This window comes from Schistocerca gregaria, chromosome 1 (assembly GCF_023897955.1).
Source record: "Schistocerca gregaria isolate iqSchGreg1 chromosome 1, iqSchGreg1.2, whole genome shotgun sequence".
Lineage (NCBI taxonomy): Eukaryota > Metazoa > Arthropoda > Insecta > Orthoptera > Acrididae > Schistocerca > Schistocerca gregaria.
Window position 1 is genome coordinate 1103874784 of NC_064920.1, and position 20469 is coordinate 1103895252.

Genomic DNA, 20469 nt, shown 5'->3' on the forward strand with positions numbered 1-20469 from the left:
CTTCCCTAAGATATAGCTTTTAGATCGGAAGATGAGCTTCACTGCCCTATTAGTGATCAGTGCATGTAAGTACAAGTGGGCACACATCGCGTTAACTGTCGTTATGTATCCGGGTGCTGACTACCTCAGCAATCTAACGGTAGTTGCCTGTTTTTCGACTGCTTATTGAGCTGTATTGCAACAACTTTAAATTAATTCGATATTCTTTGCTACAGTTAAGTACTGGATTTGAAGATAGCTATCTCTATAACGTGCTTTCACGAACTCTTCTTACTTCATTGTTCGATAAATACTAGGCTTTTTCAACATTTAGGAAGACTTAAGCTATTTTTTCACAGAGTAGTTCAGATGCGTCATAGAATTCAAGCACCTTTTCTAACTTCATACGGTCATTGCCGGGGTTGTAAAACAGAGATAGGGGTAGGATCTTGTTCGCTTAGGGGTGGCACAAGAATATCTGACTGATTTAATTTACTTCAGTTCAAAAGACACACACTTATTGGAGCACGAATTATCAACAACCGGAAATCATCTCTTCGATTGTTAAACTCGGTCGCCAAATGTTTGCACGCGATCTTGATAGTAAAAGTATTGACATGAAGTGGAATAAAATATTATATCAAGACTGACAGTTACAAGACGAAACGAGGAACTCTCTCAGGGCTTAACTCAGCATTTGTAAGACCTTGTCCATTCTTGTACTTTCTTTGCTCTAGCTTTGGATGGATCAACGGAAAAACATGATGTTGCCCAGTTTATCATATTTATAATTGGAACTGTTGTTAATTTTAATGCATGCAAAAACAAGAGGATCAGAAATATTCGAAAAAGTAAAATTGTGCCAACTAAAATTTAAAAGTAGATTATAGTAAAGTCACCAATGTGTGTACTGATGGAGAGCCATCAACGATAGGGAGGTTCAACAACACTGCAAGTGTGCTCAAAAACGTCTTAAATTATCCTGTACTAATATATTACTGCATTAAACAACTTGTGTCACTGTGCGGAAAATCCTTGAAACCTAAAATATGCAGCATGTTATCCTTCCAGTTCTGAAATACGTGAGTAAACATAGAGCTACAGCATTAAATACACGAGAAGCCTGAGGGTACTATGAACTGCTGGATTTGGAGTATGGTGAACTTGTCCTCCGTAGTGACGCGCAGTATTTAAAGGAAACTTTCTGAATACATTTAGCGACATTAAAAATGCTGTTTCGATTTTTTAGAACAATAAAATGCACTACTTAAAAAAGAACCCTATGACATGCCAACATGCAATCTGATTTGGCATTTTTAGTTGAAGTTAGTTGCCATCTAAAAGCCTAAATGCAAAACTAGAAGGCAAAAGTATCAGTCCACTCGAAATTATATTTAAACTGATCATCTCTCAGTTGTAATATGAGAATTTGAGTCAAGCTGCATAACTGATAGAAAAGAGTGGATGTGTTGCGGATAACAGAAATGTGACAAAATATATATGGAAAAACGCAAACATTGCAAGAGTCATTTGAAAATTATTTTGGTAAATTTTAAACTTATTTTCAGTTAATGAGCAAAATATAATGCAGATTCCTAGAGATACAGAAATAGAGATAATTAGTTTAAAAACAATCTAATTGTTTAAAATGAAATCCGATAAGCGTTTTTCGTATGAAAATGATTCTGCCATAATTAAAATCTGACCTTAATTACGCAGTGAACATTTTCTAGAACTAAGAACATTTTCACATGATAGTGCAAAACAAAATCCCAGATAAAAGAGTCAAATTAATGCTACGGAAGGTTGCTGTGCTGTAACAGATATTCTTTACAACATTAATTAAATAATTTAAAATTTTAATTAGGTATACAAAAATATTTATTTAGACAAACAACTCCAAATTCCAAGCTCTCAGTACTCCATATCGCTACGAGTTTATCTCTATCTCTGTATCTCTCTCTCTCTCTCTCTCTATCTCTCTCTCTCTCTCTCTCTCTCTCTCTCTCTCTCTCTCTCTCTTTCTCTTTCTCTCGCTGTCTATCTGTGTCTCTCACTTTTCGCATCCACACTTTTGCTCAAAGTTATCTTCGGCAAACGACACTATTCGTCAGCTGTAGCACGAAAGCATTCACCTTCTCTTCGAAGAGGTGATTTCCGACTGTTGATGATTGGTGCTCCAATAAGTTGCGTCTTTTGAGCTGAAGTAAATTAATTGATGTAAGTGCGTGAGTCATTCTTGTGCAACCCCTACGAGAAGAATATCTTACCCATAACTCCGTTTTACAACCCCGGCAATGAACGTATGAAGGTATAAAAGCCGCTTGAATTGTATGACGCATCTAAACTCTGTGAAAAAAAAGTACGTCTTCCTAAATGTTGGAAAGTCCCAGTACGTATTGAATACTGAAGTAACAGGAGTGCGTGAAAGCACATTGTAGAGATAGCTGTCTTTAAATCCTGTACTTAATTGTAACAAAAAATATCATAAGTTAAATTAAAGTTGTTGTAATACGACGCAATAAGTAGACAAAAAAAGTCAACTACCGTTATACTGCAGACATTGTCAGCGCTCGGATACATAACGACGGTTAACAAGATGTGTGCCAACTTGTACCTACATGCACCGATCACAACTAGGGCAACTAAGTTCAGCTTCACATCGAAAAATTATATGTTAGTGAAGTGGATCCCATTTTATTGCAGTTATAAACGATTATCTTCACAAGAAACTACATTAAGATTTCGATAAAACTCTTGGGATGCAATCCAGAAACGTGTTCGGAACCGTCTTCAGAACTCTAGAGCGATTTCGTATATTTTCGATAGTGCAAATGGGTCCCTCATTATTTCAATTATCTCATAAACTATTATCTGCACAAAAAACTCATTATGGTTTTCTGAAGAACTGTTGGCGAGCTGTTCAGAAATATGATCACAATTTTACCTCAGCAAATTCATAAATATTTTTGTACACCATTAAAATTTTCGTGTTAGTAGTGTTTTCTTTACGAAATTCTGCAAAACTATTCAAATTTAGTACAGAGATTTGTAGAACTATAGCAAATATACCAAAACTCTTTAAAAGTGTGTATTTCTCGAAAGCTGTATACCAGCTTCACAGCTAGTCAAGTATTCGTAAGTGTGATTACAATTTTTTTCGCACAATTCCGCAGAACTATTAAAAATTTGTGCAGATTACTCTAGAACTGTGGTGCAGCTATCAAGGAATCCGAAAGAAATATATAGGGTGTCCATAAAGTCCGTTTACAACTTCAAAATTTTATTACAACGGTAGTTGTTGAAATATTTTAACCACATTTCCTTTATTGTAATTAGTGTTCATAAAAGCTTTTTTGACAGATTTTAATATACCTCTATATGGGCGCGTTTCGTCGCACGAAGAACATCAACACGATATTCGATTTCTTGCCATGTTCGTTGTAGCATAGCGTCATCAATGGTAGCAGTGACTTTACGAATCCTTTGCTTCAAGTCAGCAATGCCCCTTATCTGTGTCTAATACACGATATCTTTTACATGCTCCCATAAAAAAGTCGAAGGGAGTGATATCTGTCTAACGCGGTGGCCAATGAATTGTCCGAGCCCTCCCAATCCATCTGCCTGGAAATGTTTTATTGAGGAACCGACGAATATGCAGTCCCCAATGTCATGCTGCACCATCTTGCTGGAAAATGATAGTTGGTTGTAAGTCAGTCAATTGTGGTGCAACATATTCGGCGAGAAGTTCGAGGTAAACATCTGCAATAATTGCTGACTCGTTGAAGAAAAATGGACCAATTATTCGGTTGACCATGATGTCACACCGTACATTACTTTTGGACTATCTCGGTGACGCTCACTGGTCACATGGGGGTGTTCAGATCCCCAGATTCTCACAGAGTGTCTGTTTAATGTCCCAGAAACATGAACAGTTGCCTCGTCACTGAAACAAACTCGCTTGAGGAATGCTTCATCCTCCGAAAGGCGTTCCAACATCTTGAGTGCAAACTCTGTCCGTTTGGTTTGTCATTTGGCTGAAATGTCTGTAACAGTTGGACTTTGTAAGCGTACAACCGTAAGTTCTTGTGGAGGAACTTATGCACAGTTGAACGTGGTAGTTGCAACTGTCTGGCAGCAGTTCAAATGGTTCAAATGGATCTGTGCACTATGGGACTTAAATTCTGAGGTCATCAGTCCCCTAGAACTTAGAACTACTTAAACCTAACTAACCTAAGGACATCACACACACTCATGCCCGAGGCAGGATTCGAACCTGCGACCGTAGCGGTCGCGCGGTTGCAGACTGTAGCGCCTAGAACCGCTCGGTCACCCTGACCGGCCTGGCAGCAGCGGATGAACTTTGTAGGGGAACGAGTAAAGACGTTTAAAACGCGATCGATGTGTTCCTCGGATTTTCTTGGTGGTCCGCTCCTCTCTTTATCCAACATTGTCCCTGTCTCCAAAAAATTTTCAAATGTGTGTGAAATCGAATGGGACTTAACTGCTAAGGTCATCAGTCCCTAAGCTTACACACTACTGAACCTAGAGTATCCTAAGGACTAACCCACACACCCATGCCCGAGAGAGGATTCGAACCTCCTACGGGATCAGCCGCACAGTCCATGACTGCAACGGGTGAGACCGCTCGGCTAATCCCTTGCGGCTTCCTGTCTCCATGCCATGCACGGATTGAAGGGCGCGATGGTGGATCTCTTCCGTACATCGTTCTGAAGTTTTGTTGAGTCTGAACATCTGATGTTTCAATAAACCAGGCCACACATTTGCCTTCTCTTGAGGAGTTACCATTTGATAGAGGTTCAGTTCCTTCCATCAACAGAGTATCTGAAACCCAAAATTTTAGTAATAAGAACTTAAGTAAACACTGATTACAATAAAAGAAATGTTGTTAAAATATTTCAACATCTGTGGCTGTAACAAAATTTTGAAATTGTAAAGGGGTTATATGGACATCCTATATATTTCTCGAAAGTCGTGTGCCAACTTGACCAGACTCGTGGGTTGTGAGCGCTCGCGGTAAAATGGGTCGGTCAGACGTCGTTACGTAGCGCAGCAAAAAAATGGTTCAAATGGCTCTAAGCACTATGGGACTCAACTGCTGTGGTCATCAGACCGCTATAACTTAGAACTACTTAAACGTAACTAACCTAAGAACATTACACACATCCATGCCCGAGGCAGGATTCGAACCTGCGCCCGTAGCAGTCGCACGGTTCCGCACTGCGTGCCTAGAACCGCGAGACCACCGCGGTCGGCTAGCGCAGTACTGCCGGCTGTTAGCGCAGGAGAAGTGCAGACAATGCGCTACCTTCGGAGAAATGACCGTAATTAGGTTCGGCGTAGCCTTAGGTACCATATACAGTTATACGGCGCGCTGCTTGACGGGAGACTCCAACCACAAAATTTCATTGTTCTTCTACTTTGCCGATAGCAACTAAATTTTAAAATCATGTCTATTATCAAAAGGTGTAGGAAAACCCAAGTTTTGAAGTCAACACCTCCATTAGGATTCGAGTTTTGAATTATTTTAATCGTATTCTTGACAAACCAACTTTTGGCACTCACACTGCAATTTTCACATGCCGGGTTGCGTAGGTACGTTCACAAGACATAGTTCAAATGTTCTGTGCATTCATTTTATGAGAAATATTAATAATTAGTTTTCAGTGCTTATTTCAAATTTTACCCTTAAATTTTCTTTAACTATCGATAAGTGAATGTGATGATAGAATAAAGACATTACATTGTCAATAATATTAATGAACACATCAAGAGTACTTCAGGTTGGTTAATATTTATGATAAATATGTTGCCACTGAGAAAAACGATCTTACGATAATATGGATTCTAACATTTTATCAAAATATGAACGTTGCTACAAGACACATACCCATTAAAATTCACCGACACCATAATGTTTTCCCTCTTGTCATTTCAAGTTCAGGATAGCCTTTGTCTTGAATTTTCTGAACTGTCTTCTTGAGGAGGTGCAATGGTAGGGATATCTGGTGGTAAAACAATGACTGTTTCCTTGGAGCTTGTTGACTGAACTGTACAGGACTTCAGAGTTAACAGGCAAAGTAACTGATTACCAACGACTGACTGCTAATTGTTTCGCTTCAGTTTTCCTGGAAATCTTGCAAATTGTTTTCTCCAGTTTGAGTTTATGTCAAGGACGGAGTAAAGGTGATTCTGAATGATGGTTATAGAAATTGAAAACAAAAATAAATTGGCATCTTTCTGCGTCCCACAGCCCTTTAGGCAGTCAGTGTTTCAAACATTTCTTAAATATACTCGTATTTCGAATACAGCCAAACAGTTTTGGGATCCAAGAGTGAACACTCCAAAGATCTGAAATCGTCATTTTTTAAATAATTGTAGTTTTTGGGTGGAGTATTTCTTTAAAATGGAGAGCAGCTGCCTTTAAAGTGATGAAAAGTAGAATGGAGGTCGGGATACGAACCTCGAGGCAGGCAGACACATCAACATCTACGTATCAGTGGAGGATGCCTGGTCCATATATTTCTTCTATGCTTTGGTGTCCCGATACGCTTAGTCTTCTATTAAAGAGCTATAAAACTTTGAACACGATGAAAAAATTCAGTTTACCACAACACGGCAATTGATTTGCATGCATAAGATTATGGACACTTGTAAGGCGTACAGTGAGTAGCCGAAGCGTAGAAATTTTTAAAAAAACTCCGTTTTTGAGCAATATGACTGAAGCAAGTATTCATCATAGGGGAGCACAGAAACAAAGGTCTCAATAATTTTCCCAACATTTTTTCAATAAAAATACATTTTTGTTTTTAGAGGGAACACTCAGCGTATGAAAATACACTTAAATAAAGTTCTCACACAACTTTTCATGTTGCAACGGTTTGCGCAGTTTCACTGATTTTCGGGTTATGTTGACAGTGTTGACACTCTGCTAAAGCTAGAACTTACACATCTATAGTGCGACATGTTCGTGATTAGTTTCATAGCAAAATTAGTCTCGTAGACTTCTGTTTAACGAAAGTAAATTTTCACGACATTACAATTCTGTAGCTACGATTAAGTCGATGTTTAGATTTATATGCATATGCTGCTTTTTTACACAATGAAGAGAACGAAATCCACCCACAGAAGCTCACCGGTAGACTTCGGCTTAAGAGTGTGTGCACGAATTAAGCATTACTCGTAATGTGGTAAAAGGACACTGATCTTTTAGTGAAAAGCAAAATCAGTAACGTTCAGTGGTATTCTGTTTTTTATGTTTCGTTTTATTATTTATTTATTTATTTATTCATTTATTTTACCTGGCAAGATTAGGGCCTTCAGGCCCTCTCTTACACCTAACCAGGCATACTCAGATTGAACGAGTTACAGTTTCTACTTAACATTAAGGACATATAGCCTATTATGCAGTATTGATGTTAAAGAAAAAAATAGATATCATAACAGTAGTACAATGATAATTATAACAATAAAAAATAATTCTAACAATCAATAATAATAGTAATAATAATAATAATAGTAATAGTAATAATAATAATAATAATAATAATGACTATGTATATGAAAGTAAACATACTTTTCTTTTCTGAATGTCAGTCACATTGTTAGTTGGGAATTTTCTCGTTATGTTCTTGCAGCTTGTGAGTTATTCTCATCGAGCAGAGACATAAGGCGATAGAATGGGGTGAAAGAGATATATAAGAGGTAGATAGGTTAGAGGAAGAGAAATAGAACGGTAAAATTCGGAGCTGTGATGGAGAGGAGAAAGAAAGAGATGGGAGGGGCACAAGAATGGTGGCTATACCGTCCCTAATACGTATGTTTTGAGTTCCCTCTTGAATGTTGAGTAGTTCTGGATAAGACGCAGATCACAGGGGAGCGCGTTCCATAGTCGTATGGCTGAGATGGAGAATGACACGGAGAAAGATTTTGTATTATGTAAAGGTACAGCCAAGATGATTGACGTATCCGATCTGGTGTTGCGATTGTGGAATGATGATAGGTGTTTAATGTGAGAAGATAAGTATTGGGGGCACCAGTGGCTAAGAAATCGATGAAGTAGGCACATCGTGTGGAGATCGCGTGCCGTATGTGGGCGTATCCAACCTAGCTGGGAGTATGAAGGACTGATATGATCATACAACCGAATATTGCACACGTATCTAACGCAAGCATTCATCACTAGCTCGAGGCATCTAGAATTTTCACTATTTGTGCCGTGTTGAACTACATCGCAGTAGTAAAGATTAGGCAAGACTAGTGTTTGGACTAATTTTTGTTTAACATGGGTTGGAAATATTTTTCTAAATTTTTGAATTGCATGTAGGGAGGAGAGCGATTTCCGGCAAGCTGTGACTGTTTGTTCTTCCCAGTTTAGGTGTTCATCCAAGATTATTCCAAGGTCTTTTACTGTTTTTTGGTATGGTAGTTGGGTACCATTGAGGAGTATTTTAGGGACTGTTTCGCGAAAGTACCGGCTGATTAACTTTGGATGAGATATAAGTATGACCTGGGATTTCTTGGGGTTTAGTTTCAGACCTAGGTTCTGTGCCCATCGAGAAACAGAGCAAAGATCTGCGTTCATACTCGCTGCTGCGCCAGCAATGTTCTTGGGGCTTGCACTTATGTACAGTTGGATGTCGTCGGCATAAAGATGGTAGTTGCAGGAGTGAATCACTGAAGAAATATCATTAATGTACAGTGAGAAGAGTAGTGGACCAAGGACGGAGCCTTGGGGAACTCCAGAGCGCACGCTTTTCCATGATGACTTTTCCGACCCACAGATGACTTGTTGACTTCTGTTTTTGAGGTAGCTGTCGAACCATTGTATTGCGCTGTTTGAGAAATTCAGCTGTTTCATTTTAATTAGTAATATATCGAAGTCAACTGTGTCAAAAGCCTTGCTAAAGTCAAGCAGTGTTAGGATAGTAGCTTCACGTCTGTCCATAGCATGTTTAATGTCATCAGTTACTTTGATTAATGCCGTTGCTGTACTATGGTGCTTTCGAAAGCCTAACTGATATTCGTCATGGATGTTATGAGTTTTGAGATAATCCGTCAGTTGTTCATGGACGATGTGCTCTAGGGCTTTAGAAATTGCAGGTAGTATGCTGATCGGCCTGTAGTCACCTGGCGACTTAGGGTTGTCAGTCTTGGGTATAGGCTTAATTAAACTTTGCTTCCACTCAGTAGGATATGTACTACTGACAAGAGACAGGTTGAAGATGTCTGTGATAACTACGACGTTCTTAATCATGCCAATGCTCACTCCATCATTTCCTACTGCCTCGGAAGAGATTCTCATAATTGCCTTGTGTACTGTGCCGGTAGTGACATGTTTTAGGAAAAACTTGTCTCTCGAGAGATTAATATCTTGGGGCTGGTAATTTGTCGCTGCGTGGCAGTTTGCAGCTGTTGAGAAGAAATCGTTTAATTCTTCTGCAGACGCTTGATAAACAGAGTCAGATCTTCGCTTCCCTATACCGAAACTGCGCAGCTTTTTCCACAGAGCACCAGGTTTTGATATGCCGCATACGACAGAGCGGGCATGTCTGATTTTGGCATTCCTCACGCTTTGCTTGGTTCTGTTTCGGAGTTTCCTATAAGCTTCGTACGCCTCGGGAGTTGGGTTACGCTTGAAGGCCCTATGTGCAGCATCACGTTTATTCATTAACTGACGTAATGCAGTGGTGAGCCACGGAGCGGGAGCTCTCTTTACCTTAACAGTGCGTTGAGGAGCATGTTTATCATACAGTGCAATAATTTTGCGACATAATTGCCGAATTTTTTCGTCTAAAGTCGGTTCATCGCTTATATCATGCCAAGGGATGTCTGAGAAATCCTTTTGAAGAACGTCATGGTTAACATTTTTGAAGTTTCTATAGGTTACCAGGTGAGATTTTTCTTTGGTAGTATGCATTGAGTAATTTAAAAATATCACGTCATGAGCAGAGAGTCCCGGAGCGGATGTCTGATTGGCGCGGATTATTTTATCTGGTCGCTTTGTTGCTATTATATCTATGATTGTGTGGCTGTGTGGCGTGTGATGAGTTGGGTCCAGCGGTGTTAAACTCATATCATTGGAGTGGAACAGTCGCCTTAGTTTTTCGGCAGAGGGAGATTTTAACTGTAAGTCGATGTTTGTGTCGCCCATAATGATTATGTGTTCATACTGTGTCACGAGTGAGGACAGGGCAGACTGAAAGGAGGACATGGCACCGACGTTTGGAGGTTTATAGATTACTCCAATTAGCAGTTTCTGATTTGATGTATTTATTTCGAAAAACAAGAACTCTGCTTCTCCTTCGCCCTTTGCATCCGATGTGCATAGCACAGTAGGTGTCAGATCATTAAAATTGTAACTAAATATCAATTTATAAATTTAAATTTCATCCTAAACCGGCAGTCATCAAAGGACTGCAGCAGTCGTAACAAATATCATGTGTTTTACTTCCAATTAATACAACAGACCTAAAACTAAATTGGCCGCGAAACGCGTTAGTGAGCCACCCTGAAGCGATAAATGGATGCTCACTCGTGTGGTGTGAGCGCGAGTTAGCTCGCACGACCAACTATGCTGAACTGCTATACACTGTGTGATAAAAAGTAACCGGACACCTGGCAGAAAATGATTTACAAGTTCGTGGCGCCCTCCATCGGTAATTCTAGAATTCAGTATGGTGTTGGCCCACACATAGCCTTGATGACCGCTTCCATTCTAGCAGGCGTGCGTCAAATCAGGTGCTGGTAGGTTTCTTGGGGAACAGCAGCCCATCCTTCACGGAGTGCTCCACTGAGGAGAGGTACTGATGTCGGTCGGTGAGTCCTGGCACTGCGTCGACGCTCCAAAACATCCTAAAGGTGTTCTATGCGATTCAGGCCAGGACTCTGCGCAGAGCAGTCCATTATAGGGATGTTATTGTCATGTAACCACTCCGCCACAGGCCGTGCATTATGAACAGGTGCTCGATCAAGTTGAAAGATGCAATCTCCATCCTCGAATTTCTCTTCAACATGGGGTGCTTAAAACATCAATGTACGCCTGTGCTGTGATAGAGCCACGCAAAACAACAAGGGGTGCAAGCCCCCTCCATGAAAAACACGACCACACCATAACATTACCGCCTCCGAACTTTACTATTGGAAAACACACGCTGGCAGATAACGTTCACCGGGCATTCGACATACCGACACCCTGCCATCGGATCGCCACATTGTGCACGGTGATTTGCCCCTCCACACAGCGTTTTTCCACTGTTCAATAGTCTAATGTTAACGCTCTTTATACTAAGCGGGGCGTCGTTTGGCATTTACCGGCGTGACGTGTGGCTTATGATCAGCCGCTCGACAATGAAATCCAGGTTTTCTAACTTCCCGCCTAAATGTCATAGTACTTGCAGTGGATTCTGACGCAGTTTGCAATTCCTGTGTGATGGTCTGGATAGGTGTCTCCCTATTACACATTATGACCCTCTTCAACTGTCGGCGGTCTCTGTCAGTCAACAGACGAGGTTTGCCTGTACGCCTTTGTGCCGTACGTGTCTCTTCACTTTTCCACTTCACATCGGAAACAGTGGACCTAGGGATGTTTGGGAATGTGTAAATCTCGCGTACAGACGTATGACACACGTTCTAAGATCGTGAGTACCGCTGAGTGCCCCCTTCTGCTCTCTCACGATGTCTAATGACTACTGAGGTCGCTGATATGCAATACCTGGCAGCTGGTGACAGCACAATGCACGTAATACGAAAAACGTATGTTTTTGGGGGTGTCCGGATACTTTTGATCACACAGTGTACTTCGTAGCGTGTCTGTACCTGTAAAAAGCCGATTAGCCCTGTAAGAGCCCCAGGCTCTGTTCAAGTGTCACTCCATGAAAGTGTTCCAACGCCCTTTATAATGCTCTAGCACAACCGTTCCCAACCCAAACATTCGTCTCTAAACGGATACACTCAACACTCCGCATACTGCGGAGATCGCAACGAGGTCCCAACGAGGAACGAGACTAAATCAAAGTCGATATAAAGCACTAGATACTATTACTGTAAGAGTTAGTCAGATGAAAACGAGACAGGCAGAAAAAGCAAGTAAGCTGTGCATTATTTCAAAAGCAATCGCCATAGCTGTTAATATCCACAGATAAAAAAGAGTTTTGCATCACTCCGGTTCCCAGAACTCCTGAAGATAGACGTTGACTGTGGATATTGTATCATAGTCCGTTTGACTGTCCTGAGATGTCACTAAACCCGCCCAAAGATGTAATAAACCGTACATGAGCAGCGCCTATTAGACGGAGGGGGCCCGACAGCCGATCAGTTCCAGTCATTCCACCAGGAAAGAGGTACACGGCTCGTGTTGTTTGTAGTTCAGCTATGCCTAGACGGTCAACACTGTGGTTGGATAGCGTCCGCATTGTTCTTTGTGCCAGGAATGGCTCTCAGCAAGGAAAGAGTAAAGGCATCTCGGAGTGAACCAAAGCGATGTTGTTCGGACATAGAAGAGAAAACAGAGAGATGGGAACTGTCGATGACATACCTGGCTGAGGCAGCCAAAGGGCACCTTCTGCAGTGGATCAGCGCTGCCTACGGAGTATGGCTTGGAGGAACTCTGACAGCAACGCCATCATGTTGGATAATGCTTTTCACAGGACGTCATGTTACGACTCAAACTGTGCATGATGCGTAACTTCACTACCGACGTCTATGGCGAGATCCATCTCTACAACCACGACACCATGCAGGGCGGTACAGCAACAACATGCCAAATGGACAGCTCAGGATTGGAATCACATTCTCTTCACCGACGAGTGTCGCATATGCCTTCAACCAGACAATCATAGAAGACGTGTTTGGAGGCACCTCGGTCAGGCTGAACGCCTTAGACACACCGTTCAGCGAGAGCAGAAAGTTGGAGATTCGCTGCTGTTTTGGGGTGGCATTATGTGGGGCCGCCGTACGCCGCTGGTGGTCATGGAAGGCGACGTAACGGCTGTACGACACGTGAATGAAATCCTCCGACCGATAGTGCAACCATATCGGCAGCATATTTGCGAGGCATTCGTCTTCATGGACGACAATTCGCGCACCCATCATGCACATCTTGTGAATGTCTTCCTTCAGGATAACGACATCGCCCACTTAGAGTGGCTAGCATGTTCTCCAGACATGAACCCTATCGAACATGTCCGGGGTAGACAGAAAAGGGCTTTTTATGGACGATGTTACACACCAACCACTCTGACGCCGAATCGCCATTGAGGAGTGGGACAATCTGGACCAAGAAAGCTTTGATGAATACCATGATGAATACAGGCATGCATCAACGTAAGAGAACGTGCTACTGGGTACTAGAAGTACCGATGTGCTCAGCTTTCTGGACCACCACCTCTGTATGGTGGTACAACATGAAATGTGTGGTTTTCATGAGCAATAAAAAGGGCCAAATGATGTTTATGTTGATCCCTATTCCAATTTCCTATACAGGTTCCGGAATTCACGGAACCGAGGTGATGCAAAACATTTTTTGATGTGTGTTCTTACCCTACTGTGTGATAAAATGGTCAGTGCTTTCATGGAAAAATGTTTGCGGTTCTCTACGGTAAGCAAGATTGTATCCAAGCGTGCGCCTCGTCGACCGAAGCATATCTACGGCCACGTATGTCTTCCTTCTGGGCTCGAAAAGTATGTAAATGGCCCGGGGCAGGTCGGGACAGTATGTAGGATATATAAGAGCTTCCCACCGAAACATCTGCAGGGTACTCGAAACAATCTTGACAATTCAAACGTTTCTCTGGGTCAACCATGATCTTAGGCTGTGTGGATTATTATCAGAGGAGTAAGCAATTACGACAGATTTGGCCTCGTAAAAAATCTTATACCGGAAGCATTTACGTAACTCACAGGAGTGACTACTGTAATTGCGCGAAACCGACGCCTCAGTTCATCACTGTGCTGTGTTTTACCGGAAACATTAGCTGCTTATTGCACAAACTTACCAAGTGTCTACAACTGACTTAGTGATAGGCTACGGATTGTGCGCTAAGCCAACAAAAAGGCGGCAAGCTAAAATACGTGGTACATACCCTATTTCTGTGGTTGTAGACACCATTCTTAAACTTGTTAGAAAAGCATTCCTTCAGGAAGAGATCAGTTGCTTACAAACATTAATAACGGAAACAACTTGATGTAGACCGTAGTTTTCACAAGTAAATTACTCACCCCAACAAGTCACGCACCACCTCTTTATTTCGAAATATATAGAACGAAAAACAGGCTCAGACGCAACCAGATAAATTCATTTGCAATGAGTCCAGATTTTCCTAAAAGAGTAACGATAAAATTTTCTGTTTTAGATAACTTTATCGGGAAACTTCGGTCTGTCAGTTAAGTAAAATTAGTAAGAAAACTGCCTCGGTCACACATCATGACGATGATGCTTGGAACAGGTGCGCTGATCCCAGTCGCAAAACCGCTGCTGATAGTTGAGCAACAACGGGTTAGACAGTGTGAAAGGTGGCGCGAGTGAGCCACACGGCGTCAGTGTCAGCCAATGGGGAGCGACTTACGTGTCGTATGATAAGATCTGAACGTTCACTTTTAAAAAAGACGTATGTACATTTAACTGCAAACTTCTAAAAAAATAGCAATTTAAATACCCTATGGATATGGGGATCGTTAAAACCAGCTTTATAAACGTTAACTAATAGGCTAACGTAATAACCCAATGGCTAGCATTACAAACACGCTTTCCCATAGCAACTGCTATTCAGTCATCAGTTATATGTTCGTAATAGAATAAGATATAAAAAGTACCTGTGTAACAATTAAATACACGAATATTCACATTAGTATAACTGGTTTGTTAAAAACACTTCAAAATTGACTAGAAAATTTCAGCACACTGTTACCACTTCTGTTAGCGACGGAATCTGTTGATAGGATACGTTGTGACACTTCAAGGGATCACCAATTTAGTACTGGAGGGAAGAGTGGTGGGCAAAAATCGTAGAGGTATATCAACAGATGAATACAGTAAGTATATTCAGAAGGACGTATGTTGCAGTACTCATTCGGAGATGAAGTGGCTTGCATAGGATAAAGTAGCATGGAGAGCTGCATCAAACCATCAAACAACAACAACAACAATCGTCTCCTATTGATGCTGTACCTATCCTTCTGTAGCCTACTCGAGTGCCGACTTCGATTCCGGAACACTCAGTCCACAGTTGCTTTGAGTGAAAAGTCGTAGATACTATTGTACAGACTCGTGCTTTACTTTCAACTGAAATCATGCAACCCTTTCAAGTGCACATTGGTAGCGCTTATGGTAACTGCGTTATAGGAGCCCGCCTGATGCCAGTCTCCCATGTGAGTGTAGGATGGACAAGCAGAGGTGCGATGATGGAGCGCCGTGGAATGCATTGGGCTAATGAGATATCATTAAATTAACAACAATTTATTAGCAAGAGTTTTACAGCAAATCTTGCTTTTTCCCAGGGCTGCCTAGCACACTCCTAGCTGAGCCTGACTTGCACGCAGGTGCAGAGCAGCACATCAACGCCTGGGCTCTGGCATTGTTGGGGGTCCGGCGCCTGGCGCCTCACTACAGTTTACCTTGGCTGTGGACGTCTGCCTGAGACTCAGTGCTTTCATTGCATGGAGCTGCAATTAGGCTCTGCCCCAGAAATCTGCATGCACCTGTTGTCAGTTGTGGAAGGCCGAGCAGCGACGACGGTTCAATCCCGCGTCTGCACATCCTGATTTAGGTTTTCCGTGATTTCCCTAAATCATTCGAGGCAAATGCCGGGATGGCTCCTTTGAAAGCGCCAGGCCGACTTCCTTCCTCCTCCTTCCCTAATCCGATGAGACCGATGACCTCGCTGTTTGGTCTCTTCCCCCAAACAATCCAGTCAAATCCAATCCGAACAGCGACATGAAGGGCAGCCTAGAGGTGGTACTGGTATTGGCCAGGAATGATGGCACAGGTGCTATGCCATATTGAACAGCTCACATACATGTAGATTGGTTCTTCATTAATGGAAGATCGTCCCAGCTCTCATCCCCAGTAAGTCACTATTGTCACTAAAACTTCCATGTTAAACAGTTCATTAGTGGGCAGATCATCCTCGGTAAGTCACTGTTGTGACTTTAAGTTCTGTCCACATATAGATGGCGTACTCGTAGCGGTGGACTCCAAACTGGTGGTGGTTGTAGGTACTTCGTTGCATTCACCAGGTCATCTTGCAGCTAGTAGGGCTGATCCTCCATCGGTATCCGTGATACAGTTGGGATGGCCTGACTCTGAAAGTGATTGGTTCAAAAATGGTTCAAATGGCTCTAAGCACTATGGGACTTAACATCTGAGGTCATCAGTCCCCTAGAACGTAGAACTACTTAAACCTAACTAACGTAAGGACATCACACACATCCATGGCCGAGGAAGGATTCGAACCTGCGACCGTAGCAGCACCGCGGTTCCGGATTGAAGCGCCTAGAACCGCTCGGCCACAACGGCCGGCTGAGTGGGAGGGAGGCGAGGGTTTTGCGGCAGTCGATGATATTATTCCATCCCCCCCCCCCACTCTTTCGGGCAACGGAATGTGCTCTTATAGTCTGAACCCATCATCGCTCTTGGCTGGCCTAACGTTTAATTTCAAGGCCTCAGTCCGCCCTTTATGCAAAGTTTCTAGTATCCAAGGCGTTCGTGTGTCATCTCTAGCTAGAGTCGCCATAAGTAGTCTCGTAACGGAAGAGTGTTACGTCTGCTTGCCACTGTTGTCTAATCACTAAATCAGGTGTCTCCTGGCGTCTTCTCTCGCACCTGTAACTTAATAAGCTCCCTGTCAGTTTGTACTTTGGCACTTACAGTGTTGATATTGATTATACCATCGTTGCGTACCTGGCAAATGTGTTCCGGTTAGTGCCACCCAAGCTGATTCTAAAAAAATTTATTCCTACACTTAATTGATAATCTGCTGTCCAACAACAATGTGTATGCTTGGGAACGATGTCCGGGGCTCCTGTTCGTTAGGCAGATGCGTCAACCGCTACACGATTCTGTCGCAGTGGCTTTGTACAACTGAACCGACTATGATAGCACGAACCACTCCTCATTCCAAATTCTCATTCAAGCCTGAGTCCACTGGTAACCCCCCGCCCCACCCCACCCCCACCCTTCCCCCGAAAACTGGAACAGCGTTGAACACAATCTCCAACCATATTGGAATACCATCCCAGCACTGATCGAAATGGAGATCCTGCCTGGCACCCAAGAGTACGTACTTGAATCAAATGAAGATACATGACTCACACACACACACACTCACACACACACACACACACACCACACACACACACACACACACATAATTCTTGAGACGTAAAGGGTCTCCTGAAATATATATATATATATATATATATATATATATATATATATATACAGCAAAGAATGAAAATTTATATAAGGGCCGGGATTTGAACCCATATCTCCATTATGCCACCCTGGCACAGGGCTTTGCGCGAGTGCGAGGACTACCCTAGCATGCCTCTCTCTCTCCTCAAGCCTTGAGGCTGTGGCATGCATGGGAGTGTCGGCTGAGGAGCAAGGCATGCTTGTAGTGTGTGCTAGGATGGCCCAGTGGTTATCGGATCGGCCTAGTGAGCTGGGTTCGAATCCTAACCGTCGCACAAATTTTCCTTCGTCGCTGCAGTTTACATGATGTTTGAGACTTGCAAAAAATCTCTGGAATGTTATAGTTTGATTTGAACGTCAGGGGTGCCTTTACGATCGGTACAAGATCAGTGACAGTATCAAGACAGCTAGCTATACGTCATATCGGGATACGGCAACACTTTGCAGATCTTTGTATTAAATACTGTAATGTAGAGCAGTGGTTTTACTTACAAATTATGCAAAATATTACACTACTGGCCAATTAAATAACTACACCGAGAAGAAATGCAGTGGGTATTCATTGGACAAATATACTACAGCTGACTTGTGATTACATTTTCACGCAATTTGGGTGCATAGATCCTGAGAAATCAGTACCCAGAACAACCACTTCTGGCCGTAATAAAGGCGTTGATACGCCTGGCCATTGAGTGAAACAGTGCTTGGATGGCGTGTACAGGTACAGTTGCCCATGTAGCTTCAACACGATACCACAGTTCATCAAGAGTAGTGACTGGCGTATTGTGACGAGCCAGTTGCTCGGCCACCATTGACCACACGATTTCAATTGGTGAGAGATTTGGAGAATGTGCGGCACAGGGCAGCAGTCGAACATTTTCTGTATTCAGAAAGGCCCGTACAGGACCTGCAACGCGCGGTCGTGCATTACCCTGCTGAAATGTAGGGTTTCGCAGGGAACGAATGGAGGGTAGAGCCTCGGGTCGTAACAGGTCTGAAATGTAACGTCCACTGTTCAAAGTGCCGTCAATGCGAGCAAGAGGTGACCGAGCCGTGTAACAAATGGCACCCCATACCATCACGCGGGGTGATACGCCAGTATGGCGATGACGAACACACGGTTCCAATGTGCGTTCACCGCGATGTCGCCAAACACGGACGCGACCATCATGATGATGTAAACAGAACCTGGTTTCATCCGAAAAATGACGTTTTGGCATTCGTGCACCCAGGTTCGTCGTTGAGTACACCATCACAGGCGCTGCTGCCTGTGATGCAGCGTCAAGGGTAACCGCAGCCATGGTCTCGGAGCTGATAGTCCACGCTGCTGCAAACGTCGTGGAACTGTTCGTTCAGATGGTTGTTGTCTTGCAAACGTCCCCATCTGTTGACTCAGGGATCTAGACGTGGCTGTACGATCCGTTTCAGCCATGCGGATAAGATGCGTGTCATGTCGACTGCTACTAATACGAGGCCTTTGAGATTCGACAAGGCGTTCCGTATGACCCTCCTGAACCCACCGATTCTATATTTTTCTAACAGTCATTGGATCTCGTCCAACGCGAGCAGCTATGTTGCGATACGATAAACCGCAATCGCGATAGGCTACAACCCGACCTTTATCAAAGTCGGAAACCTGATGGTACGTATTTCTACTCCTTACACGAGGCCTGACAATAACGTTTCACCGAGAAACGTCAGTCAACTGCTGTTTGTGTATGAGAAATCGGTTGGAAACTTTCCTTTCGCGTCTGTAGCACGTCATCTTCGTGGTGTAGAAATTTTAATGGCCAGTAGTGTATTTATGTTAAATTTTGACTGTAAATTTGTGAGATAGTAAGCAAAACACAATGTTGTTAGGTTACGTTTGGGTTCGTGTGCGTTCGGCAGGTGCGTGACAGCTTCAGGGACCTGGAGAGCTGCGGCTACCTGTGGGAGAGCCGCGAGGGCCTGCCGCTGGCGGAGCTGGTGTTCTGCGGCGGCTTCTTCACGGTGTACCTGGTGGAGGAGATGGTGCACCTGCTGCTGGACAGTCGGCAGGACCGCAAGCGCCGGCGCCGCCACCAGCACCAGCAGAGCGCCGAGTGCTCGGCGCACGACAGCGGCGCCATCGCAGACTTCGCCGCCGCCGCCGAGGACGACGAGGAGGAGGAGGCGGACGAGGCGGTGCTCACCCGCACCATGAGCCTGCGCTGCTCGCGCCGCGGCGGCCGGCCCGCCCGCGCCGTGGCCGGCGCCGGCGACGGCACGGTGCCGCCCACGCCGGCGCCCGCGGCGCGCGAGCCGCCGTCGCCGCTGCCCGTGCCGCTGCAGCTGCAGCTGCCGCCCACCGCCGCCGCCAGCGCCACCGCAGGCAGCGGCAGCGGCAGCAACGTCTCCACCCAGGGGCTCATCCGCACAGAGTCCGCCATAGGTGGGTCTCCACCGGCTGCGTAGCTACTCAGACACGGGAGGGCACAGCTGTAGGGCCATCGTGCTGCGTGGGAGATGCTGTTCGACAGCAGGGCCTCCACAGTTACGTTTCTCTCAAAACACATACGCCATAGCGAGCAAGTGATTGTATTAATAGGAACTCTCAATACGACGGGTAATTCGACACTACATTACCAAATGTAGCAGCACTACCCAGCATGAGCTACTTCTCTCATAACTGCAGCAGTTGCAGTACACTACTGGCCATTAAAATTCCTACACCACGAAGATGACGTATTACAAACGCGAAATTTAACCGACAGGAAGGAGATGCTGTGATATGCAAATTATTAGCTTTTCAGAGCATTTACACAAGGTTGGCGCCGGTGGCAACGCCTACAACGTGCTGACATGAAGAATGTCTCCAACCGATTTCTCATACACAATCAGCAGTTCACCGTCGCTGCCTATTGAAACGTTGTGTAAGGAGGAGAAATGCGTACCATCATGTTTCAGACTTTGATAAACGTCGGATTGTAGCCTATCCCGATTGCGGTTTATGGTATAGCGACATTGCAGCTTGCGTTGGTCGAGATCCAATAACTGTTAGCAGAATATGGAATCGGTGGGTTCAGGAGGGTAATACG

The 20469-nt window shown here is 43.7% G+C and overlaps 1 protein-coding gene across 1 annotated transcript in view; it reads left to right on the forward strand.

Moving 5' to 3' along the window:
• The window catches only part of LOC126291516 (uncharacterized), a 632182-nt gene that overhangs the window by 95169 nt on the left and 516544 nt on the right, over positions 1-20469 (forward strand). The window contains exon 2 of the mRNA XM_049985057.1: positions 19301-19823. Within this exon, the coding sequence (XP_049841014.1) occupies positions 19301-19823 (523 nt within the window). The remainder of the gene's footprint in view (positions 1-19300; positions 19824-20469) is intronic.